Source organism: Hemitrygon akajei, chromosome 5 (assembly GCF_048418815.1).
Source record: "Hemitrygon akajei chromosome 5, sHemAka1.3, whole genome shotgun sequence".
Taxonomy (NCBI): Eukaryota; Metazoa; Chordata; class Chondrichthyes; order Myliobatiformes; family Dasyatidae; genus Hemitrygon; species Hemitrygon akajei.
The window spans coordinates 96,564,445-96,590,891 of record NC_133128.1 but is presented as its reverse complement, the minus strand read 5'-3'; the positions used below and the strand labels follow the sequence as shown (position 1 = coordinate 96,590,891).

Sequence of the window (26,447 nt, the reverse complement as noted above, 5' to 3'; positions counted from 1 at the left end):
CAGGACTAACTGAAACCCTTATAGATGCTGCCTGGCCTGCTGTGTTCCACCAGCATTTTGTGTGTGTTGTTTGAACTTCCAGCATCTGCAGATTTCCTCCTGTTTCACAGTTGTATGTTTTGTGCTTCAGTTTCGCCATAGGGTGTCTGCGACAAGAGGGCATATTTTAAGTTGAAGGAGAAGGCTTAAAGTGGATCTGAAGGGATTTCAGAGGCACAAAAGACTCATTTTCAAGGATTCTGCAACTCATGTTCTTAATATTATTGTTATTTTGTTTTTCTCACTGTATTTGTATTTTGCACATTGGTTGTTTGTCTCGTGTGCTGTCTTTTATTGATTCTATTGCGTTTCTTTGTATTTACCATGAAGGTTCTCAAGAAAAAAACCTCAGGGTTGGATGTTGTGACATACATTTACTTTGAACTTTGAACAATGGGCGGAGCTGTTTCTGAGTGGCATTGACTCTACCATCATGATTAACTTCAAGTTGGTGCCAGCTCTGTTACCCAGAGCAGGAGAGATCCAGTGGGTTAGAATCGGCCAAGTAATTTACCAGCGGTATTCCAGAGGAGCGAGAATAGGCAGCAAACGCGTTTACACGAATTCACCTTACATAATTCATAAATTAGGTTTTGCTTGCCTTGCAGAATTATCCGCGGCACCGGTTTACAATAGTTTCCCAGCTTTCAGTGATCCGATTCCGATGTTGACATTATGAACGGGGCGGGAATGGTGTAGTTATCAACTAAGAGGCGGGTGCGGGGGAGGAGAATTAAAACTTTTGAGCGGAATTGGTTGATTCGCCGCTTGCAAACAGTTAGATCGCTTCCTGCCGTGGCTTTGGGAATCGGGTCTTGCCAGTGGCTCTGACCGCTCTGGAAATGTCTTGGACCCACTCCCTGCGATCTTTCCCGGTTCGGAACCGGAACCTGCTCGGAATCGGAATCCGTGCCATCGACCCCTCTCTTCGGTACAAGTCGGGCACCAGGTCGGCGGTGGGTCTGGGGGCCGTGACCAAGCAGCCTGTCGGGGATCAGAAAAGCGTTGAGGACATTCCCAGTTACGGTTTACTCTCGAATATCTACTGGTTGTTCATTAAGGGATTCCACGAGAAAACACACGAATTACAGGTAAGTAGTTGTTCACAAATTTCATTGGCCAGTCCCATGAAGCAGACCCCCCCCCCCCCCCACCCCTGCCATGTTGCGGATGTTAGTACTCGGTACAATTTCACACTAGAACCATAGAAACCTACAGCACAATACAGACCCTTCGGCGCACAAAGCTCTGCCAAACATATCCTTACAAATTACTAGGCTTACCTATAGCCCTCTATTTTTCTAAGCTCCATGTACCTATCCAGGAGTCTCTTAAAAGACCCTATCCTATCTGCCTCCATCACTGTCGCTGGCAGCCCATTCCACGTACTCACCACTCTCTGCATTAAAAAAAATACTTACCCCTGACATCTCCTCAGTACCTACTTCCAAGCACCTTAAAACTATGCCCTCTTGTGCTAGCCATTTCAGCCCTGGGAATAAGCCCTGACTATCCACACGATCAATGCCTCTCATTATCTTGTACACCTCTATCAGGTCACCTCTCATCCTCCGTCACTCCAGGAAGAAAAGGCCGAGATCACTCAACCTATTCTCATAAGGCATGCTCCCCAATCCAGGCAACTTCCTTGTAAATCTCCTCTGCACCCTTTCTATGGTTTCCACATCCTTCCAATAGTGAGGCGACCAGAACTGAGCACAGTACTCCAAGTGGGGTCTGACCAGGGTCCTATATAGCTACAACATTACCTCTCATCTCCTAAACTCAATCCCACGATTGATGAAGACCAATGCACCATATGCCGCCTTAACCATAGAGTCAACCTGCATAGCAGCTTTGAGTGTCCTATGAACTGAGCCCCAAGATCCCTCTGATCCTCCACACTGCCAAGAGTCTTACCATAAATACTATATTCTGCCACCGTATTTGACCTACCAAAATGAACCACCTCACACTTATCTGGGTTGAACTCCATCTGCCACTTCTCAGCCCAGTTTAGCATCCTATCAATGTCCCGCTGTAACCTCTGACAGCCCTCCACACTATCCACAACACCCCCAATCTTTGTGTCATCAGCAAATTTACTAACTATCCCTCCACTTCCACATCCAGGTCATTTATAGAAATCACAAAGAGTAAGGGTCCCAGAACAGATCCCTGAGGCACTCCATTGGTCACCGGCCTCCATGCAGAATATGACCCGTCTACAACCACTCTTTGCCTTCTGTGGGCAAGCCAGTTCTGGATCCACAAAGCAATGTCCCCTTGGATCCCATGCCTCCGTACTTTCTCAATAAGCCTTGCATGGGGTACCTTATCAAATGCCTTGCTGAAATCCATATACACTACATCTACTGCTCTTCCTTCATCGATATGTTTAGTCACAGCCTTAAAAAAATTAAATCAGGCTCGTAAGGCACGACCTACCTTTGACAAAGCCATGCTGACTATTCCTAATCATATTATGTCTCTCCAAATGTTCATAAATCCTGCCTTTCAGGATCTTCTCCATCATCTTACCAACCACTGATTAATTGCAAAGGATTCCCTATGTATCTATTATTTATTATTTATTGTTTGTTTATTGTGCATTTGCAGTCTAACTTCTTTTGCACATTGGTTGTCATTCTTTGTGTGCAGTTTTTAATTGATTGTACTGTTTTGTAGCTTTACTGTGGAAAATGCCTGCAAGAAAATGAATCTTAGTATATAGGGTCATAGAGCACTATGGCACAGAAGCAGGCCCTTCAGCCCATCTAGTCCGAGACAAATTATTAATCTGTCTAGGCACTACGGATATGGTAACATACACTTACTTTAATAATAAGGTTACTTTGGATTCATGGCAGGAGAAGGAAGACGAATATGAAGACGGATCCATATTAATGCACATATTTATACTTTTTACCATACATTTTCACATGGCCTGCTGCTACCTAGAACTGTTCCTCTTGACAGGTTACTTTGTCACCTTATGTTCAGATACTCCTGTACCTAGTGTCACCTTATGTACATACAATCAGTCTGTGTTATAAGCTAATCTTATGTATATATGGGAACACTCATCAGTTACTGGTACATTGTGTTTTATAGGATTGCTTTTATATTTATATTTATTGTGTTTTCTAATGCTGCATCAGATCCAGAGTAGCAATCATTTCATTCTCCTTTAAATTTCTGTACTGGAGAATGACAAAAACAATCTTGAATCTTGATAAAAGGAAGCCATTTGGCCAACAGAATGTATGCCAGATCTCAGAGCATGAGTAGGAGTAAGCCACTCGGCCCCTCAAGCCTGTCCTACCAGTCAATATGACCAAAGCCTCAACTCCTCTTTGCCAGTTCGCCCTAACCCTCGATTTCCCAATATTTCAGAAACCAAAGATCAATTTTATTCACTGTATACATCAAACTTCAAAATTCTAAGTAAATTTATTATTAAAGTATGTGTATGTCACTATATACTACCCTGAAATTAATTAAATTGAGGGAATTCGCAGTAGAACAAAGACTCAAATTGTATCAACACACACAAAATGCTGGTGGAACGCAGCAGGTCAGGCAGCATCTATAGGGAGAAGCACTGTCGATGTTTCGGGCCAAGACCCTTCATTCTGACAAAAGGTCTCGGCCCGAAATGTCGACAGTGCTTCTCCCTATAGATGCTGCCTGGCCTGCTGTGTTCCACCAGCATTTCATGTGTGTTGCTTGAATTTCCAGCATTTGCAGATTTCCTCGTGCTTGCTTCCCAAATTGTACGACAGGCCAGTGGGACCCACTTCTGTGCTGTCCTTCTCTATGACTTTATGACAAACGAAGATTGACAAATAACAAATAAGTAATACTGAGAACATAACTTAGAGTCCTTGACATGTATTAGGAGCTTGCTGTGGTTTGTTGGCGCAACATGCATCAAAAATCATCATTCAGCTATTATAAAGAATAAAGAACTACAGTGGATTCTGATTAATTGGGATGCATCAGCACCAGTCATTTTGGCCCAATTAACCAGCTGGCCCAAAGTTTCATGGAGCTGGTCCAAAGGTATAAAAAAGTAAAAAATAGTATAAAAAAAGATAAACTGCCATTTAACTGAGTTCCAGATTGTGTATTTAAATGAAATACAGAACAAATTAGAACACTACCAATACTACAGTACTACAGAACTGGACTTCTTAATAGTTATTGACGGAAGAATTCATCTGGTATAAGCTGTTGTGTTCTTTTGTTTGACTGTAAATGAACAAAATCAGCTCAGACACCTAGTAAGATAATGGACTGCCTGCATACAATGCTTTCAATGATTGCTTCCTCCAAATCCTCATTTTCATTGTAACATTGAAGATGATTATCGGTACCTTCAAACTCGTTATAGTTCTTAACTTGTTGAAGTAGGTGAAATCATTTTATTTTCTCTCCCGGCCGTTTCTGGCATCTCCAAGCCTGTATGCTTGATACCACTGTGAGCAAAACAACTCTAAGTGGTCTTACTACTTACTTCTCACAACTATCAGGGACAAAAATCACTGCTTTTTGAACACAAACACATGCAACTGATGCTATTTAAAGACTGCTGTAAGCGTGGTGTAGTGTTTAACAGTCACACAAATGCACACAACTGACGCTAGTTAGAAACTTTGCCAAGTTTCCTGTCCCAATTAAGCAGCACAGTGTCCCAAATAAATGAAGGGAATCTGGCTTTTTTTTTTGGTTAGACTTTGTTCTTTAAGATTTGTCCCAAATAAGCAGCTGTACTGATTAACTGATGGTTCAATTAACCAGAATGGTGGTGGCATCCGTCGGTCTCGAGAGACCATGGATCTGCGCCTGGAGTTTCCAGGGCTCAGGCCTAGGCAGGGTTGTATGGGAACCCGGCAGTTGCCCAAGCTGCAGGCCTTCCCCTCTCCACGCCACCGATGTTGTCCAAGGGAAGGGCACTAGGACCCAAGCAGCTTGGCACCGGTGACGTCGCAGAGCAATGTGTTGTTAAGTGCCTTGCTCAAGGACACAAACACGCTGCCTCAGCTGAGGCTCGAACCAGTGACCTTCAGGTTACTAGTCTGATGCCTTGCCCACTAGGCCACGCACCAACAAAATTAACCAGAATACACTGTGTATAAAAATAAAATTAGATGTTGAAGTATGTATATAGAATAAAATTTGCATAAATACATAAATGCCAGCATGGATTTACAATGTAAGCAGAATTATAAACAGTGGTTTAAAGAGTTTACAGTGCAGCAACGGAGGTAATCAGATTACGTACATGTCACCACATTCAACCCTGAGATTCTCTTTCTGTTGGCATACTTAGCAAATCTGTAGAACAGTGACTGTAAACAGGAACAATGAACAACAAACTGTGCAAATGCAAATATAAGTAAATAACAATAAATAACGAGCATGAAGTAAGAAGATAAAAGAGTCCTTTAATGAGTGTAGCTATCCCCTTCTGCTGAAGAGCCTGATGGTTGAGGGTTAGTAACTGTTCTTGAACCTGGTGGTGTGAGTCCTGAGGCTCCTGTACCTTCTACCTGATGGCAGCAGTGAGAAAAGAGCAACACTTCACACTTCAACACTACACTTGTGAGTCTGTTGGGGTCATCCTGTGCTCCCGGTGCAGCCTCCTCTACATCAGCGAGACCCGTCGCAGATTGGGGGACCGCTTCATCGAGCACAACAGACAGGATCTCCTGGTTGCCACTCACTTCAACTCTCCTTCACATTCCCATTCGGATATGGCCATACATGGCCTCCTCTACTGCCATGATGAGGCCAAACTCAGGTTGGAGGAACAACACCTCATATACCGTCTGGGTAGTCTCCAGCCCCTTGGTATGAACATTGAACTCTCCAACTTCCGGTAATTCCCTCCCTCTCCCTTCCCCCATCCCACCTTCACTCTGCCTCCTCTTCTAGCTGCCTGTTACCTTTCTCATGACTCTGCCTTCTTCTACTACCCATAGTGCTTTCCCCGTACATTCCTTCTTCACCTCTCCTGCCTATCCCCTCCCTGCTTCCCCTCCCCCACCCCTTGATCTTTCCTCTGATTGGTTTTTCACCTGGCACATTCCACCCTCCCCCCACCTTCTTTATAGGGCCCCTGCCCCTCCTCCTTTAGTCCTGACGAAGGGTCTCGGCCCGAAACATTGACTGCTCCTTTCAACGGATGCTGCCCGACTTGCTGAGTCCATCCAGCCTTTTTGTACGTCGAGAAAAGAGCATGGCCTGGGTGGTGAACATCTTTGATGATGGAGGCTGCTTTGCTATGGCAACATTTCATGTAAATGTGCTCCATGGTTAGGAATGTTTTACCCGTGATATACTGGACCAAATCTACTACCTTTTGTAGAATTTTCCACTCAAAGGCATTGGTGTTCCCATACCAGGTCGTAAGTCAGCACACTTTCCACCACACATCTATAGGAAAGTTTGCCAAGGTTTTCAATGACATGCTGAATGTCGCAGATTCCTGAGGAAGTAGAGATGCTGTCGTGCTTTCTTTGCAATAATGTTTATATGATGGTCCAGGACAGGTCCTCTGAGATAGTGACACCCAGAAATTTACAGTCACTGACCTTCTCCACCTCTGATCCTCTGATGGTCACTGGCTCATGGACCTCTGGTTCTCCTCTCCTGAAGTCTACAATCAGTTTCTTGGTCTTATTGATGTTGAGTGAGAGGTTGTTGTTATTACATCACTCAGCTAAGTTTTCTATCTCCCTCCTGTATACAAGCCTACAACAGTGGGGTATATGGTGTTTGGAGCTGTAGTTAGTCGCACAGTCATAGGTATAAAGCGAGTAAAGCAAGTGAGTACACATCCCCATGGTGCTCCTGTACTGCCGGGGATTGTGAAGGAGATGTTTTTGCCAATTTGGACTAACTGGTGTCTACAAGAAAGGAAATCCAGGGTCCAATTGCACAAGGAGGTATTGAGGCCCAGGTCTTGGAGTTTACTGATTAGTTTTGAGAGGATGATGGTGTTAAATGCTGAGCTGTAATTGATAAAGAGAATCCTGATGTATTAAGAAGATGTATCCACTCCTCTCCACCCCACCCTTGCCAATTCTCCTGCCACTTTCTACACTGGAGATAATTAAAAACAACCATTTCATCTACCCATCTACATGTCTTGGGGTTTTGTTTCAGAGACAGATGTCAGAGCATCCTTCAAGAGAGTAAACCCTTGCAAAGAGTCAGGCCTCAATGGTATACCTGGCTGGTCACTGAAATCCTGTGTTGGCCAACTGGCTGGAGTACTCAAAGACAATTTTTAACCTCTCTCTGCTATAATCTAAGGTTTCTATCTGTTTCTAAAGAACGGCAGTTACAAGGGTGTCCAAGAAGAGCAGGGTGAGCTACCTCATTGAGTCTTGCTTGGTCACACTTATATCTATAGCAATGAAGTGCTTTGAGACCTTGGTCATGGCTAAAATTGACTCCTGTCTGAGCAAGGACCTGGACCCCCTGCAACTTGCCTATCACCGCAATAAGTCTACCATGGATGCAATCTTACTGGCTCTCCACTCTACTTTGGAGCACACTTGTTCAATACCATCATGCCCTCAGAACCAATCAACGAGATTCAAAATCTAAGCCTTTGTATCTCTGTCTGCAAATGGACTTCATCATCGGAAGACAACAGTCAGTGTGGATAAGTGATAACTCCTCACTGACAATCAATACAAGTATGTGTGATTAGCCTGCTGCTCTGCTCTCTCTTCATCCATGACTCTTTGGCTAGGCACAGCTCAAACGCCATTTGTAAATTTGCAAATTACACCACTGTAATTGGTAAAATCTGAAATGACAACAAGGAGGCGTACACGACTGAGAAAGATTGGGTGGTTGAGTGGTGTCAGAACAACAACCTTGCATTATTGCCAAGCAATTAATTGTGGACTTCAGGATGAGGAAGTTGGGAGATCAGATACCAGTCCTCATTAAGGGGAGAAGGCAGGAACGGGGTACTGATTGTGGATGATCAGCCATGATCACAGTGAATGGTGGTGCTGGCTCAAAGGGCCGAATGGCCTACTTCTGCACCTACTGCTGTCTATTGTCAGCAGTAGAAAAAAGAACTGGCTAGGTGGATTCACCAACTGGTGGATTCAGGGTTGAAGGTTGTTTCTTGGAATGGTGGCCACTGACTCGTGGTATACTGAAGCAATTGGTGTTGGAACCCTTGTAATTCATTATTTTCATAAGTGATATGCATGTAAATTCACAAGATTTAATCAGTAAGTTTGCAGATGAAGGATCAAGTCCATAGCATTCTTAAGTGGGAGTGTGAGCAGCCAGAGGTCGTGGTCCACTTTGGTACCAATGACATGCGTAGAAGGGGTGATGAAGTCCAGCAAAGTGAATTCAGGGAGTTAAGTGGTAAGTTGAAAGACAGGACCTGCAGGCTTGTGATATCAGGATTGCTATCGATGCCATGTACTAGTAAAGTCAGAAATAGGAAGATCATACAGTTTAACAGTTGGCTAAGGATTTGTACAGGAGGGGGGCTTCAGATTTTTGGATCATTGGGCTCTCTTCCAAGAAAGGTGGAACCTGTACAGAAGGGATGGTTTGCACCCGAACTGGAAGGGGACTAATGTCCTAGCAGGAAGGTTTGTTAATGCTGCATAGTGGGGTTTAAGTGAGAGTTGCAGGGGGGTGGGAACCAGAGTGTGAGAACAGTTAGTGGAGAGGTTGTGGAGACAGGCTGGTAAGAACTCAGACAAAGTCAGGAATCAAAACGTTGAGCATGGTGGTCTAATGTCCTGAGCTGCCTGTATTTCAATGCAAGAAGTATCGCAGGAAAGGCAGATGAGTTCAGGATACAGATCAACACCTGGAATCACGATATTGTAGCTTTTCGTGATACTTGGTTGCAGGAGGAGTAGGACTGGCAGCTCATATTCTGGGGTTCTGTTGTTTTAAACATGACAGTGGGAGAGATTAAATGGGGTGGTGTTATTAGTCAGAGAAAACGTTACGGCCGTGCTCCATCAGGACAGACTGGAGAACTGGGCTAGTGAGGTGTTATGGGTGTAACTGAGAAAAATGGGAGAAAGAAGAAAGGCATCCCTCTGTCTCGGACAAGGGGTGGTAATCATCATCGCAAGCCTGGGTGGAAGGTTTGGAGATCCTGAGATGCCCAGTCGTCAAGATCTCGAGCACCCCCCCACCCAGACTCAGCCGTACAATCCAAAGGAAAGCTTATGTTTGGCACTAGTTCGGCTGCAGGAGCTGCCAGAAGGATGTTCAATGATTTCCAGCTGCCTGAGAGGATCCATTCTGGATTTGCTGTCTGCATTGTTCCCGTAGCCTTCGTCTCTCCCCAGGCTGCCTACAAGGTAGTGGGGCCATTTACCCGTTGCTGGTGATTTGGTTCACGAGCACCAGGGCATGTCCACACACCAGTGGGCCTGTGTGCTACACGTGCAGGGGCCAGACCTCAAATAAGGAAGATATGACCACGTTAATGGGGCATATTTCAGACCACCCAGCCCTGCTAGGATTTAGGGGAACAAATTTGTAAAGAGATTGCAGACTGTTGCAAGAAACACAAGGTTGTTATCATCATCATTCAAGTACCTTGCCATTCCGCGTGGGCGATCATGTCTCTCCATCCATCACGATCCCTGGCCCTCCGAATTGTAGTGTTGCCTCCCCTATTTCTAACCATGATGTTAATCCATCTATCGTTCTCACTCTCTCTCTGCCTCTGCTTCTGTTCCCTGCCAGCTTTCCAGTTGTAACCAAATGTTCTAATGTCTCTCTTTGCATGATGTGTCCAAAGAATTTTGCTTGCTGTTTTCTGATTTTTAAAGTAATGTACGTTTTGTTTTTGTTCTCTGCAGAACTTCTTTGTTGGTTACCCTGTCTGTACATGATATGCATAGCATTCTTCTGAGGAACCACATCTCTGCTGCATTGATTCTTTTTTCCATTGCGTTTGTGATGATCCATGACTCGCAGCCATGCATCAATATAGGAAGAATGTAGCAGCTGAGAGTTCTAAGGTGGATGTCAGTTGCTATTTTCCTGTTTGTTAGGATGTTTCTCATTTCTGTAAATGCTGTCCTGGAAATTGCTATTTTTGCTTTTATGTCTGTTTCATATTTGCCATCTTATGGAACAAAGAATAAAATGTAAGGAAAACGAGGAAGCCTACGTATCCTTGCATGCACAGATAACAACCAAGTGCAAGGAAGCAAAAGAAAAGTGGCTTAAGGACAAATGTGAGTGAATAGAACAATTGCAACAACAGCAAACGTATGCACGACGTGATCAAAGAGGTCATAAATCGTAAGAAAAGTGGGGAAACAGGATGTATAAAAGCGAAAGACGACTCTACAATTATGGAAAAAGGAAAAATAATGCAAAGGTGGTCAGAATACATCAAAGACATATACGACAACAAAGATCGAGAGGACAACTTTGATATTGGCAACAACAATGCTGAAAGAAGAAGTGGAACATGCTATGAAGAAAATGCGAAAGGGGAAATAATCAGGACCAGATAACATTCCGGTCAGAGCCGTCTCTATTTCCTGAGGAGACTGAGGTCCTTTAACATCTGCCGGACGATGCTGAGGATGTTCTACGAGGCTGTGGTGGCCAGTGCTATCATGTTTGCTGTTGTGTGCTGGGGCAGCAGGCTGAGGGTAGCAGACACTAACAGAATCAACAAACTCATTCGTAAGGCCAGTGATATTGTGGAGGTGGAACTGAACTCTTTGACGGTGGTGTCTGAAAAGAGGATGCTGTCCAAGTTGCATGTCATCTTGGACAATGTCTCCCATCCACTCCATAATGTACTGGTTAGGCACAGGAGTGCGTTCAGCCAGAGACTCATTCCACCGAGATGTAACACTGAGCGTCATAGGAAGTCATTCCTACCTGTGGCCATCAAACTTTACAACTCCTCCCTTGGAGTGTCAGACACCCTGAACCAATAGGCTGGTTCTGAACTTATTTCCACTTGGAATAATTTACTTATTATTATTTAATTATGGTTTTTAAATATTGCTATATTTCTACACTATTCTTGGTTGGTGCGACTGTAATGAAACCCAATTTCCCTCGGGATCAATAAAGTTTGTCTGTCTGTCTGTTGAACTGCATGAAGTACTTAGAAGATTTTGGTGTAGAGAAATTAACAATCTTATTGAGTAGAGTATACAACAGTGGCAAAGTACCAGAAGATCTTTTAAAAAACAGTATTCATTGCACTGTCAAAGAAACCAGGAGCAACGGAGTGTGGACAACACAGAATAATTAGTTTAATGAGTCACCTCACAAAAATTCTACTTAGAATCATCATGCTCAGAATAAGAAACAAAATTAAACCAGAGATCCGTGCAGCTTTGTTGAAGGCAAGGGAACATCAAATGCCACTTATATTCTCAGGAATATTATTGAAAGGTCAATAGAAGTACAACAAGCCCTATACTTATGTTTCATTGACTACACAAAAGCCTTTGACACAATGAAACAACAAGTCATCATGAAAATGCTTAAAGATATTAATATCGATGGAAAAGATTTAAGAATAATTAGGAATCTCTATTGGCAACAAAGTGCAGCCATATGGATAGACAACGAGATTGGTGAATATCAGCCAATAAAGTGAAGAGTCAGACAGGGTTGTGTTCTATCACCAGACCTGTTCTCCCTGCACAGGTTGTTACAGGAGGTGATTATAACTTTCCACATATTTACTGTGAAATTCTTACTATCAAAGGACAGGATGGGATAGAGTTTGTCAAGTGCGTTCAGGAACGTTTTCTTCACCAGTACGTACAAGAGTGCGTGTGATACTGGATCTGCTATTGGGAAATGCGAAAGGGCAGGTGACAGAAGTTTGTGTAGGGGAACACTTTGTATCAAGTGACCACAATGCCATTAGTTTCATATGCAAAAAGATAGGTCTGGTCCACGGGTTGAGATCATAAATTGCAGTAAAGCCGGTTTTGATGGTATCAGAAATTACCTGGCAAGTGTGGATTAGGACATGCTGTTATCTGGCAAAGGTGTACTTGGAAAGTGGAAGGCCTTCAAAAGTTATATTTTGAGAGTACAAAGCTTGTATGTGCCTGTCAGAAATAAAGGTAAGGATGCAGAGGGATCTGGACCAGCTGGAAAAATGGGCTGAAAAATGGCAGATAGAGTTTAATATAGACAAGTGTGAGGTATTGCACTTGGGAAGGAAAAACCAAGGTAGAACATACAAGATAAATGGTAGGGCACTGAGGAGTGCAGTAGAACAGAGGGATCTAGGAATACAGATACAAAATTCCCTAAAAGTGGCATCACAGGTGGATAGGGGAGTAAAGAGAGCTTTTGGTACATTGGCCTTTATAAATCAAAGTATTGAGTACAAGAGTTGGAATGTAATGGTGAGATTGGATAAGACATTGGTGAGATCGTATTTGGAGTATTGTGTGCAGTTTTGGTCACCAAATTACAGGAAGGATATTAATAAGGTTGAAAGAGTGCAGAGAAGGTTTACAAGGATGTTGCCGGAACTTGAGAAACTGAGTTACAGAGAAAGGTTGAATAGGTTAGGACTTTATTCCCTGGACCGTAGGAGAATGAGGGGTGATTTAATAGAGGTGTATAAAATTATGATGGGTATAGATAGAGTGAACGGAAGCAGGCTTTTTCCACTGAGGCTAGGGGAGAAAAAACCAGAGGTCATGGGTTAAGGGTGAAGGGGGAAAAGTTTAAAGGGAACATGGGGGGGGGTGCTTCTTCACACAGAGAGTGGTGGGAATGTGGAATGAGCTGCCAGATGAAGTGGTAAATGCAGGCTCACTTTTAACATTTAAGAAAAACTTGGACAGGTACATGGATGAGAGGTGTATGGAGGGATATGGTCCAGGTGCATGTCAGTGGGACTAGGCAGAAAAATGGTTCAGCACAGCCAAGAAGGGCCAAAAGGCCTGTTTCTGTGCTGTAATGTTCTATGGTTCTATGGTTCTATAACAAGTGTAGGAAACCTTGCTTTTCATGTGGTATTGAGAAGCTGATTAAGAGAAAAAAGGAGGTGCGGAGCAGGTATAGGCAAGTAGGAATAAATAAGGTGCTTATGGAGGACAGGAATTAAAGAGAACACTTAAGAAAGAAATCAGGAGGGCTAAAAGAAGACATGAAGTTTTGATTTTGAGAAAAGATGGAGTTCATTTGCTCGTTACTACTATTTGAGTTAATTGATAGATTTCCTCCACGATCTAATTGTAAATTTTGGTATAATTCTTTTTGTTGGCAGTTTGTTGTTTATCTTTAGAAGCTTTTTGTATGACGCATGGCTCTGGGGTTGAACACCTAATAGGTTCTTTTTTTCTCACTTTTTTCTTGCTTTAGTAGGGTTTTTTCCTTTTCTCTTTTTTTTGTGTCACCACATTTTTCAATCCTTAATATTGTTTTTTTTCTCTTTTGAGACATTGTAAGTGTTACTTACTTTGATGTACTCTTGTACTTTGGATAATAATTAAAAGATTTGAAAAGAGACATGAAGTTCTAGCAGACAAGGTGAAGGAGAATCCTAAGGGATTTTGTGGATATGTTAATGCCAAAGTATTGCAAGAGACAGAATTGGTCCTCTGGAAGATCAGAATAGTGATCAATGTGTGAAGCCAGAACAGATGGAGGAGATCTGAATGAATTCTTTGCATCTGTATTTACTCAGGAAATGACACAAAGCCGAGAGAAGTGAGGCAAAGCAGCATCAACTTCATGGATGGGCCCTGTACAGATTACAGAGGAGGAGGTGTTTGCTGTCCTGAGGCAAATCAGAGTGGATAAATCTCCAGGGACTGACAAGATGTTCCCTAGGACCCTATGGGAGACAAGTGCAGAAATTGCCAAGGTCCTAGCAGAGATGTTTAAAACATCCTTAGCGATAGTAGAGGTACCAGAGGACTGGAGGATAGCCAATGTTATTCCACTGCTTAAAAAAGACTCTGAACATGAGTGAGATGAGTGCAGTATAGACTTGTTTTCTCGAACTCCTCATAGCACACCAAACTTTACAAGTTAAAACTGCCTTTTTGAACGCTTGACTCTCAGTTTTTGTTGCAAGATCTCCGTTGTTTGTTTCTCTTTTACGCCACCAAGAAGTGTAATTTGAACATGTCCAGTAAAACAGCACGAGATGGGAAGGGAGCCAGTCGCCCGCTAGCCAATGCTGCAGCTAATGTTAGCCGGGACCAAGCTAGCAAGAACCCTCCAGAAACGTCGTCAGCCGAAGATGAAGACGAGCTTCCTCTTATTTGGCAGAAAATGTTAAACAAGCTCTTGCAGTCCTTCAATGAGCGGTTTGACAAGTTTGAGCAGAGTTTTCAGAGTCTGTTGTCCGCCCAGCAAGCGCTCACTGAGAGACTGTCGAACACCGAAAATCAGACTGCCGACCACGAGCAGCGAATCCACGTCGTGGAAACTTCAGTCGCCGAGCTGCAGCAAGAAAATAAAAGGCTGCGGGCCAAGCTTTCAGATCTGGAAGGGAGATCCAGACGCAATAACATAAAGATTGTTGGCGTCCCAGAAGGTGAAGAGAAAGGGGAAAGACTGTATTTGTTGCTAACCAGATCCCCAAGCTGCTGGGGGATAATAACTTCACCAAGCCGGTCGTTATCGATAGAGCACACCGCACACAACAGCCCAAACCACCGGAAGGCTCAAGGCCCCGTACGATAATTGCACGGGTGCATTTCGCACAGGAGAAAGAAAAGATTCTGCAACTCGGGAGGCAACACTCGATGGATTACGGAGGTCATCGAATCTTAATCTACCCCGACTACACCGCAAAGGTTATGGAGCAACGGCGGAGTTTCCGTGAGGTGCTGCAACTGCTGAGAGAGAAGGAGGTCCGGCATTTGCTACGTTTCCCGGCCAGGCTCCGTGTTCATCACCAAGGGCAAGTAAAAGTATTCAGCCACCCAGCTGAAACCAAGACTTTTGTAGACCAAAAACTTTGAAAGGCTATTTTTCACAACATAAATGAAAAGAGTCTAAACATGCTCTGAGCAGATTTTAATTATGGCAGTTCTTTTTTCTCTCCTCGATTTATTCTTTACTATGTGTGCTAATGTGGGGCTGTTAGTTGGAGGTTTTTTTTCTGCTTTTGTCCAGCGGTCCCAGATTAGGATGAGGGCAACTCTACTTCGTTTAGGGAAGCAATGGGTGGGGGTTTTGTTCATATATTTGTTAACTATTCACGTTATTTTTTGTTGGTTTTTGCTGGCTGCCAGACTAAATGTTAAGTTTGTGTTTCATTATAATGCAAAAGGTACCACAAACGAATAATACTCTTGACTCCATATCCTTGGTCTTTTGGAATGTGCGCGGTTTAGGTCACCCAATAAAGTGAGGTAAAGTTTTCGCACATTTGAAGTCACTGAAATCTGACTTTATATTCTTACAAGAAACTCACGTTAAAGCCACTCAGCATAGGAAACTCAGGGCTAATTGGATTTCACAGGACTATCAGGCACCTTTCACTTCCAAAGCCAGAGGCATTGCCATTCTCTTCCGTAAGACTGTGCCTTTTCGTTTTCACTCATCTACAATTGATCCAAATGGCAGATTTATAATTTTAACTGGGCATATCGATTCACTTCCCATTACACTGGTGAACGTTTATGGGACGAACTCAGATGATCCAGGTTTTTTTTTTGTAATTTATTTTTTTATTGAAGTTCATCATCAAACAAACATTTCCATAAGATGTATTTCAGACATTGTACATATATATCATATAATCATATATATCACAAATCTCCACAAAGTATTTATCTGAGGTATACACTAATAGAAAAGAGTGGAAAGAAAAAACAAGCAAAAGGAAAGAACTATGTACAAGTAGGGAGTGATCTTTTTTTTTACAACAGATTCATTGATTTGTGAGAATAAAATCAGGCCTATGAGGCATTATGTAGTTAAACCATTTTTCCCAGTATGAATCAAATTGTTCCAGCTTATGGTTAACAGATGCTGTTATCTTCTCCATTTTGTAAATGTCCATTGTAATTTCCATCCATGTATTTAAAGTTGGGCTCTCCTGTAATAACCATTTCCTAGTAAGAGTCTTTTTACCAGCCACCAACAGTATATTCATTAAATATTTATCTCTTTTCAACCATTCTTGAGGTATATATCCAAAATATATGGTCTTACTCTCTAAGGGTATTTCACATTTAAAGACGTCTTGTAGGGCATTGTGTATCCCCCTCCAATAGTTTTTGATAACAGGGCAGTCCCAAAAAATATGATAATGATTTGCATTTTGATTTCCACAATTTCTCCAGCAAACAGGGAAGTTACTATCATAATGGGATTTCTGAGAGGGTGTAATAAAATATCTTATCAAATTTTTCCATCCAAACTCTCTCCATTTCTGTGAACTGGTACACTTCCATTGATAACTCCATATTGTTGTCCATTCTTCCTTAGATACAATTATCCCTCCTTCCTTCTCCCATTTTCTTTTAATGTATGAAGTCGAATGTGTTTTAAGATTTGACAACCCCTTATACATGCTTGAAATGATTCTACTACCATTATCTGAATTATATGCTTTTCTAAAGAGCTCTATCAAGCATGTATTTATCTTGGTTACATTTGTAAGCATCTTATTAACATATTGTCGAATCTGTAAATACTGATAAAAATCTTGTTTTTCTAATAAGTGTTTCTCTTTAAGCATTTCAAAACTGAACAGTGTTCCTTCTTTCATTATGTTGCAAAGAACTGTTATTCCTTTAGCTGTCCATTCCTTAAATCTAGCATCCAATTTATTTGGTGTAAAATCCGAGTCATATGCACACCATTTAAGAATTGCAATATCTCCCTCTAGATTATATTCTTTTATAGTAGTTTTCCATATTTTAAGAGTCAATTTCACCCATGGGTTATCAATAGTATTTATGTACCTTTGCAGGTTGTTATCAGCCAAAATTGCTTGTATGGGGATGGGAAGTACCCGCTCCTCAATGTTTTTCCATTGAGTGTCATATGATGGGTTGCACTAACATATCACAGCTCTCAACTGCGCTGCAAAATAATAATCTCTAAGAGAAGGTAGGCCCCTTTTCCTTTGCTAATTGCAAAGTTTTGAGATGAACTCTAGGCCTTTTACCCTGCCAAATATACCTTGATAGCATCTTGTTCCAGTCATTGAATTGATTCTGATTAATCTCTATCGGTAGGGTCTGAAAGAGATATAACAGTCTGGGCAGTATATTCATTTTAATAGACTCAATCCTTGAACTGAGACTGAAAAAAGGTATCAGGCTCCATCTTGCTACATCTTCCTTAATTTTTTTATATAAAGGCTGATAATTACATTCTGATAATTTTGCCAAATGTTTTGGCATAACGATGCCCAAATATTTGAAAGACTCTGTGTGCCATGCCCAGGGGTATCGACTTTCAATTTCTCTTGGTGGGCTATAGTAATATGAAAGTAATTGGGTTTTATCTATGTTGATCTTGTAACCTGATAATTGACCATATTGTTCAAAGGATTGCATCAATTTAGGTAAAGAGTATGTTGGTTGCCCTAGATAGATCAAAATGTCATCGGCATAACAAGCCAATTTATGCTCTGTCCCTTTAATAGTAATTCCCCTGATATCTTCATTTTGTCTGATGTATTGAGCTAATGGTTCCAGATATAACACGAAGAGTAGCAGTGACCATGCACAACCCTGTCTCGTGCCCCTTCTAGAGTAAGACTATTTGATAAATATCCATTGATTTTAATCCTAGCAGTAGGATTGTCATATAGTGTCTGTATAGTTTTAATAATTGTGTCTTGGAAATCAAATCTATGTAAAACTCTGTAAAGAAAATTCCAATTAACCGAATCAAATACTTTTTCAGCATCCATGCCCATCACTATTGCTTCGATTTTATTTTTTTGTATATGATCCATAATGTGAAGAGTCCTTCATATATTGTCTTGTGTCTGGCGTTGTCATATAAAACCTGTCTGATCATTACGTATCAGTATGGATAGAAACTCCTCTAATCGTTTGGCCATAATGGAGGTAAATAACCTATAATCTACATTAAGAACGGATATTGGTCTAAATGACCCGCATTCCATTTTATCCTTGCCTTCTTTTGGTATAGCTGAGATTATTGCTTCCTTCCAACTGGGTGGCATTTGTGCCTTTTTTAGAGCCCAGTTCAGTGTGGAGAATAAAACAGGAATTAACTCATTTTTAAATTCTGTGTACCACTCTGCCTTATACCCATCTGATACTGGTGACTTGCTTAATTTAAGCCTACTAATTGCAGCTTTTAATTCAACTTCAGTTATGTCAGCAGTCATCGTTCTATCTTGTTCTTCACTTAAAGTGGGTAACTCTGGAGAATTCAAGGTGGTGTCAATTTGGGTTATGCTTCCCCCTGGAACTTTGGAATATAGAGTTTCGTAAAACACTTTAAAAGCTTTTTGAATTTCACTTAGCTAATTTTTTTATTATTTTCGTTCTTGGGTCCCTAATTCTATTAATTGTATTTTCTGCTATCTTTTTTTTCAGTTTCCACGCCAGTATTTTCATAGATTTCGATCCACTTTCATAATATCTCTGTTTCAGAAGCATTAAGTTTTTCCTGATTTCTTGCGTAGCCAAATTATTTATTTTATTCCTAATTCTTTTAATTTCCCCTAATGTATCCTGTGCCAAATTCAATTTGTGTTTTCTCTAGTTCCTTCAGCCTATTTTGTAATTCCTCTAATGTTTTATTCCTTATTTTTTTTCTTATATGAAGATAGAAACATAGAAACATAGAAAATAGGTGCAGGAGCAGGCCATTCGGCCCTTCGAGCCTGCACCGCCATTCAGTATGATCATGGCTGATCATCCAACTCAGAACCCTGTACCTGCTTACTCTCCATACCCCCTGATCCCTTTAGCCACAAGGGCCATATCTAACTCCCTCTTAAATATAGCCAATGAACCGGCCTCAACTGTTTCCTGTGGCAGAGAATTCCACAGATTCACCACTCTCTGTGTGAAATTTTTCCTCATCTCGGTCCTAAAAGGCTTCTCCTTTATTCTTAAACTGTGACCCCTCGTTCTGGACTTCCCTAACATCGGAAACAATCTTCCTGCATCTAGCCTGTCCAATCCCTTTAGAATTTTATATGTTTCAATAAGATCCCCCCTCAATCTTCTAAATTCCAGTGAGTATAAGCCTAGTCGATCCAGTCTTTCTTCATATGAAAGTCCTGCCATCCCAGGAATCAATCTGGTGAACCTTCTCTGTACTCCCTCTATGGCAACAATGTCTTTCCTCAGATTAGGGGACCAAAACTGCACACAATATTCTAGGTGCGGTCTCACCAAGGCCTTGTACAACTGCAGTAGAACCTCCCTGCTCCTGTACTCAAATCCTTTTGCTATGAATGCCAACATACCATTTGCCTTTTTCACTGCCTGCTGTACCTGCATGCCCACCTTCAATGACTGGTGTACAATGACACCCAGGTCTCGTTGCATCTCCCTTTTTCCTAATCGGCCACCGTTCAGGTAATAATCTGTTTTCCTGTTCTTGCAACCAAAGTGGATAACCTCACATTTATCCACATTAAATTGCATCTGCCATGAATTTGCCCACTCACCTAACCTATCCAAGTCACCCTGCATCCTCTTAGCATCCTCCTCACAGCTAACACCTCCGCCCAGCTTTGTGTCATCCGCAAACTTGGAGATGCTGCATTTAATTCCCTCGTCTAAATCATTAATATATATTGTAAACAACTGGGGTCCCAGCACTGAGCCTTGCGGTACCCCACTAGTCACTGCCTGCCATTCTGAAAAGGTCCCGTTTACTCCCACTCTTTGCTTCCTGTCTGCCAACCAATTCTCTATCCACATCAATACCATACCCCCAATACCGTGTGCTTTAAGTTTGCACACTAATCTCCTGTGTGGGACCTTGTCAAAAGCCTTTTGAAAATCTAAATATACCACATCCACTGGCTCTCCCCTATCCACTCTACTAGTTACATCTTCAAAAAATTCTATAAGATTAGTCAGACATGATTTTCCTTTCACAAATCCATGCTGACTTTGTCCGATGATTTCACCTCTTTCCAAATGTGCTGTTATCACCATCTTTGATAACCAACTCTAGCATTTTCCCCACCAGCGATGTCAGATTAACTGGTCTATAATTCCCCGATTTCTTTCTCCCTCCTTTTTTAAAAAGTGAGGTTACATTAGCCACCCTCCAATCCTCAGGAACTAATCCAGAATCTAAGGAGTTTTGAAAAATTATCACTGATGCATCCACTATTTCTTGGGCTACTTCCTTAAGCACTCTGGGATGCAGACCATCTGGCCCTGGGGATTTATCTGCCTTTAATCCCTTCAATTTACCTAACACCACTTCCCTATTAACATGTATTTCCATCAGTTCCTCCATCTCACTAGAACCTCGGTCCCTTACTATTTCCGGAAGATTATTTATGTCCTCCTTAGTGAAGACAGAACCAAAGTAGTTATTCAATTGGTCTGCCATGTCTTTGTTCCCTATGATCAATTCACCTGTTTCTGACTGTAAAGGACCTACAAGATTGGTCTTGACCAATCTTTTTCTTTTCACGTATCTATAAAAGGTTTTACAGTCAGTTTTTATGTTCCCTGCCAGCTTTCTCTCATAATCTTTTTTCCCTTTCCTAATTAAGCCCCTTGTCCTCCTCTGCTGGTCTCTGAATTTCTCCCAGTCCTCAGGTGTGCTGGTTTTTTTTTTGCTAATTTATATGTTTCTTCTTTGGACTTGATACTATTCCTAATTTCCCTTGTCCCTGGTTTATTCTTTTGCCAAACTGGGATGAACAATTGTCGTAGTTCATCCATGCGATCTTTAAATGCTTGCCATTGCATATCCACCGTCAACCCTTTAAGTATCATTTGCCAGTCTATCTTAGCTAATTCACGTCTCATACCTTCAAAGTTACCCTTCTTTAAGTTCAGAACCTTTGTTTCTGAATTAACTATGTCACTCTCCATGTTAATGAAGAATTCCACCATATTATGGTCACTCTTACCCAATTAGGAGAATTCAGGGTGACTTGGATAGGCTGGGTGAGTGGGCAGATACTTGGCAGATGGCGTTTAATGTGAATAAGTGTGAGGTTATCCACTTTGGGATTAAGAACAGGAAGGCAGATTATTATCTGAACGGTATAGAGTTGGGTAAGGGAGTAATACAAAGAGATCTCGGAGTTCTTGTTCATCAGTCACTGAAGGTGAATGAGCAAGTGCAGCAGGCAGTGAAGAAGGCTAATGGAATGTTGGCCTTTATTACAAAGGGAATTGAGTACAAGAGCAAGGAAATCCTCTTGCATTTGTACAGAGCCCTGGTGAGACCACACCTGGAGTATTGTGTACAGTTTTGGTCTCCAGGGTTAAGGAAGGTCATCCTGGCTGTAGAGGAAGTGCAGCGTAGATTCACGAGGTTAATTCCTGGGATGTCTGGACTGTCTTACGCAGAGAGGTTAGAGAGACTGGGCTTGTACACGCTGGAATTAAGGAGATTGAGAGGGGATCTGATAGAAACATATAAGATTATTAAGGGATTGGACAAGATAGAGGCAGGAAATATGTTCCAGATGCTGGAAGAGTCCAGTACCAGAGGGCATGGTTTGAGAATAAAGGGGTAGGTCATTTAGGACAGAGTTAAGGAAAAACTTCTTCTCCCAGAGAGTTGTGGGGGTCTGGAATGCACTGCCTCGGAAGGTAGTGGAGGCCAATTCTCTGGATGCTTTCAAGAAGGAGCTAGATAGGTATCTTATGGATAGGGGAATCAAGGGATATGGGGACAAGGCAGGAACCGGGTATTGATAGGAATTGATCAGCCATGATCTCAAAATGGCGGTGCAGGCTCGAAGGGCCGAATGGTCTACTTCTGCACCTATTGTCTATTGTCTATCCCTACTGAATATTGACTATCCCTGGATGTTGAGCTCCCATCCTTGGTCACCCTGGAGCCATGTCTCTGTGATCCCAACTATATCATATTCATTAATAACTATCTGCACATTCAATTCATCCACCTTGTTACGAATGCTCCTCACATTGACACACAAAGCCTTCAGGCTTGTTTTTACAACACTCTTAGCCCTTATACAATTATGTTGAAAAGTGACTCTTTTTGCTTTTTGCCCTGGATTTGCCTGCCTGCCACTTTTACTTTTAACCTTACTACTTTTTGCTTCTACCCTCATTTTACACCTGTCTGTCTCTCTGCACTTGTTCCCATCCCCCTGCCACATTAGTTTAAAGCCTCCTGAACAGCAGTAGCAAACGCTCCCCCTAGGACATTGGTTCCAGTCCAGCCCAGGTGCAGACCATCCTGTTTATACTGGTCCCACCTCCCCCCAGAACTGGTTCTAATGCCCCAGAAATTTGAATCCCTCCCCCTTGCATCATTTTTCAAGCCACGTATTCATCTGAAATATCCTCCGATTTCTACTCTGACTAGCACGTGGCACTGGTAGTAATCCAGAGATTATTACCTTTGTGGTTCTACTTTTTAGTTTATCTCCTAACTCCCTAAATTCACCTTGTAGGACCTTATCCCGTTTTTTACCTATATCGTTGGTACCTATGTGCACCATGACCACTGGCTGTTCACCCTCCCACTCCAGAATGTCCTGCAGCCACTCAGAGACATCCTTGACCCTTGCACCAGCGAGGCAACATACCATCCTGGAATCTAGTTTGCGGCCGCAGAAATGCCTATCTATTCCCCTTACAATCAAATCCCCTATCACTATAGTTCTCCCACTCCTTTTCCTTCCCTCCTGTGCCGCAGAGCCACCCATGGTGCCATGAACTCGGCTGCTGCTGCCTTCCCCTGATGAGACATCTCCCCCAACAGTATCCAAAACAGTATATCTGTTTAGGAGGGAGATAACCTCAGGGGACTCCTGCACTACCTGCCTACTGCTACGCTGTCTAGTGGCCACCCCTTCCCTTTCTGCCTGTGTAGCCTTTACCTGCGGTGTGGCCAACTCACTGAACGTGCTACTCATGACTTTCTCAGCATCGCGGATGCTCCAGTATGAATCCAGTCACAGCTCCAGATGCTCAATGCGGTCTGCCAGAAGCTGCAGCTGGACACACTTCCTGCACACATAGTCGTCAGGGACACTGGAAGTATCCCTGATTTCCCACATGCTGCAGGATGAACAAACCACGGGGCCGATCTCAGCTGCCATGACCTACCCAATACTTGCCTCAACTTTTGAAACTTTCTCCTTTGAAAGGAACTTACCCGGCCTTACCTCACTTGGAGTGAAGCTCGTCCTCAGCCCCTCGAGTCAAAGCCTCAAATCTCCACTCCTTCACTGGCCCACTCACTCACTGGCCTCTTTCCAAGATATCGCTATAATTTTCGCTCTTAAGACCGCCTTCAGAGTATCCCATAAAATGGGAGGTGAAACCTCTCCATTATCATTAAATTCTAAGTAGAGACCAATTTCTTTTTTAATTTGTTCCTTAAAGTACGGATCATTGAGTAGACTTGAATTTAGTTTCCAAATAGTATTCTTTGGTTGTAGGTCAAAATCAACAGATAAATATATAGGTGCATGGTCACTTACATCTATTGTCCCAATTCCACAGGTGTTTATTTTGTCTTTGTCTTTTCCAAATGTTATGAAATAGTCTATTCTTGTATATACAGAATGGGGAGCTGAATAATGAGTTTCTGTCAGGGAAAAGGTCCCTCCATATATCAATTAAAACAACATCCTCAAAAAGTGTATTGTCCTTCTTATGTAAAGATTTTGTTTCATAGGTTTTTCTATTGGAAGAGTAAGTTTGGTTGTAATTGTAAATTTAAGTCTCTCCCACATACCAGGAGACCTTCTGTTTCCGTTACCATAATATCAGTAATTTTCTGAAAGGAACCAATATCACTTCCCGGGGGTGCGTATATATTCAATAGAGTAACTGAATTGCCGTCTATATTCCCCCTTACCAGAATATATCTGCCCTCTTTATCTCCCATTTCGAATACTTTTTCAAAATTTAGCTTACTTGAGATACTCCCCTCCTATGTCCTGATTTATATGAGGAGAAAAACAGATTAGTGAAGCCCATTCTCTTTAGTTTTTTTAAAAAAAATTTTAAATTAGTTTTTCAAAACATTTTACAAAATTAAAAACCCCAAATCCCAATGAGGAGCATTAATACAGTGCAAGATTAAGCATACAATAACAATGTGCTACAAAGGAAGAGAATTTAACAAAAAAGCACCTAAATTAAAGACGTGAGCTTAGTGTCCTCCCCAAGCCCCACAACACAAGAAAAAAAACAACAACAACTCCAGACCAACCACCACACAGTATAAAGAGTATAAGTCCGGACAGTCAAACTCCCAGACTGTGAATACACTTAGCAACAGAGGATAATAATGCCTACTACCAGAAAAAAAAAGGGAGCTGAAAGCAAGGGACCGAAAAGAAGAAAAAAAAAGAAAAAAATACCCTAGTCAAGAGGAAGGTTATGAAAGTACTCGATAAAAGGTCCCCAGACCTTATGGAACTTTAGATCCGAATTAAGAACTGAATAATGAATTTTTTCGAGGTCCAAGCAGGCCATAATGTCGTTAAGCCATTGCGCATGAGTGGGCGGGGCAACATCTCTCCATCTAAGGAGGATCAAGCGTCTTGCCAGGAGAGAGGCAAAGGATAGTATTCGGCATTTGGTCGGACCCAGACATAAATCTGTCTCGCCCCAAAAACCGAACAGAGCAATTAAGGGGTTAGGTTCTAGGTGCTGATTCAGAATACCCGATAATGTAGTGAAGACATCTTTCCAAAATTTCTCCAAGCTTGGACAGAACCAGTACATATGGATGAGAGAGGCCACGCCCCTCTTGCATTTATCACAGAGCGGACTAATGCCAGGGTAGAATCGAGATAGTTTAGATTTAGACATATGGGCTCTATGAACAATCTTAAACTGTAAGAGGCAATGGCGAGCACAAAGGGAGGTTGAGTTAACCGATTTGAGAACTGAGTCCCAGCTCTCCTCAGATAAGGAGATATTTAAATCCTGCTCCCAGGCCATTTTAATTTTATCCACAGGGGCCCGTCGTAAGGCTGCTAGTTTATCTCGGATAATTGAAATTAAACCTTTACCTAGTGGATTAGTGGTAAGAAATAGGTCCATAGCATTTTTCGCAGGCATTTCAGGAAAGTTAGGAATTAAAGGAGCAGTAAAGTGTCGGATTTGGAGATATCTGAAAAAGTGAGCGTTAGGCAGGTTGAACTTAACGGAGAGCTGCTGAAAAGAAGCGAAGCGATTATCAATGAAGAGATCTTCAAAATGTCTAATGCCCTTCCTGTACCAAACATGGAATGCTGAATCGTACGTAGTAGGTAAAAAAAGGTGATTATGTGCGACAGGGCTAGAAACGGAAACCCCCTGGAAACCATAGCATTTCCTGAACTGAGCCCATATACGCAAAGTGTGTCTAACCAGAGGGTTAGCTATTGATCTGGGCAGACTGCTAGGGAGTGCAGAGCCAAGAAGTGCAGATATAGATAATTCTTTAGTGGAGCTCAACTCCATTGCCACCCAGTTAGGGCACTCGGGTTGACCGTGGAAGAAAGACCAGAAAGCAGCACAATGTATATTAGCTGCCCAGTAATATAAGCGAAAGTTAGGTAAAGCCATGCCACCCTCTTTTTTAGATTTCTGGAGGTGGATTTTATTAATTCTAGAGTGCTTATTCTGCCACAGATATGACAAAATAATAGAGTCTAAGGAATCAAAAAAGGATTTAGGAATAAAAATTGGGATAGATTGGAATAAGTATAAAAATTTGTGGAGAACATACATTTTAACAACATTAATACGACCTACCAAGGACATAAATAGAGGTGACCATTGTACCAGACTCTGTTTTATAGTATATGAAAGATTGACAAAGTTTTCACGAAAGAGATCTTTAAACTTCCTTGTGACTGTAATTCCAAGATAAGTAAATTGATTATGGACTACCGTAGATGTCGGATTATAAGCCGCTACTTTTTTCCCACATTTTGAACAGCTTTGAACTCTGCGGCCTTTAATACGGAGCGGCTAATGCATGGTTTTTTTTCATGCCGCCAAAAACATTTTGCCTCGTAACAGTAGACCAATAAAATTGATGAGTAGTTCACAGAGGTCCAATGAAATTGTACGATAAATCAAGCGCACTTTCACAATTAAATTATTGTAAATCAGTCATTTGTACTCACCCTCATCAACATGGAAAACACTCGAAGAAAAGCATTGTGCTGCCTTTATGGCAGTTATTTAGTTTATAATATTTTCGCTTAGTAATTCATTTTCTAGTTAAAGTTAGAAGTGTTTTAA

The 26,447-nt window shown here is 41.9% G+C and overlaps 1 protein-coding gene across 4 annotated transcripts in view; it reads left to right on the top strand.

Annotated features, from left to right (window-relative positions):
* The first annotated feature begins 536 nt into the window (after positions 1 to 536).
* cyp27a3 (cytochrome P450 family 27 subfamily A member 3) overlaps positions 537 to 26,447 on the top strand; it is a 416,483-nt gene continuing 390,572 nt past the window's right edge. For all 4 annotated transcript variants that reach the window (XR_012098986.1, XR_012098985.1, XR_012098987.1 and 1 more), the window contains exon 1: positions 537 to 1,130. Coding sequence is in view for 1 of the 4 variants with exons in the window: in XM_073046104.1 (XP_072902205.1) it covers positions 882 to 1,130 (249 nt within the window). In the remaining 3 variants the exon portion in view is untranslated. The remainder of the gene's footprint in view (positions 1,131 to 26,447) is intronic.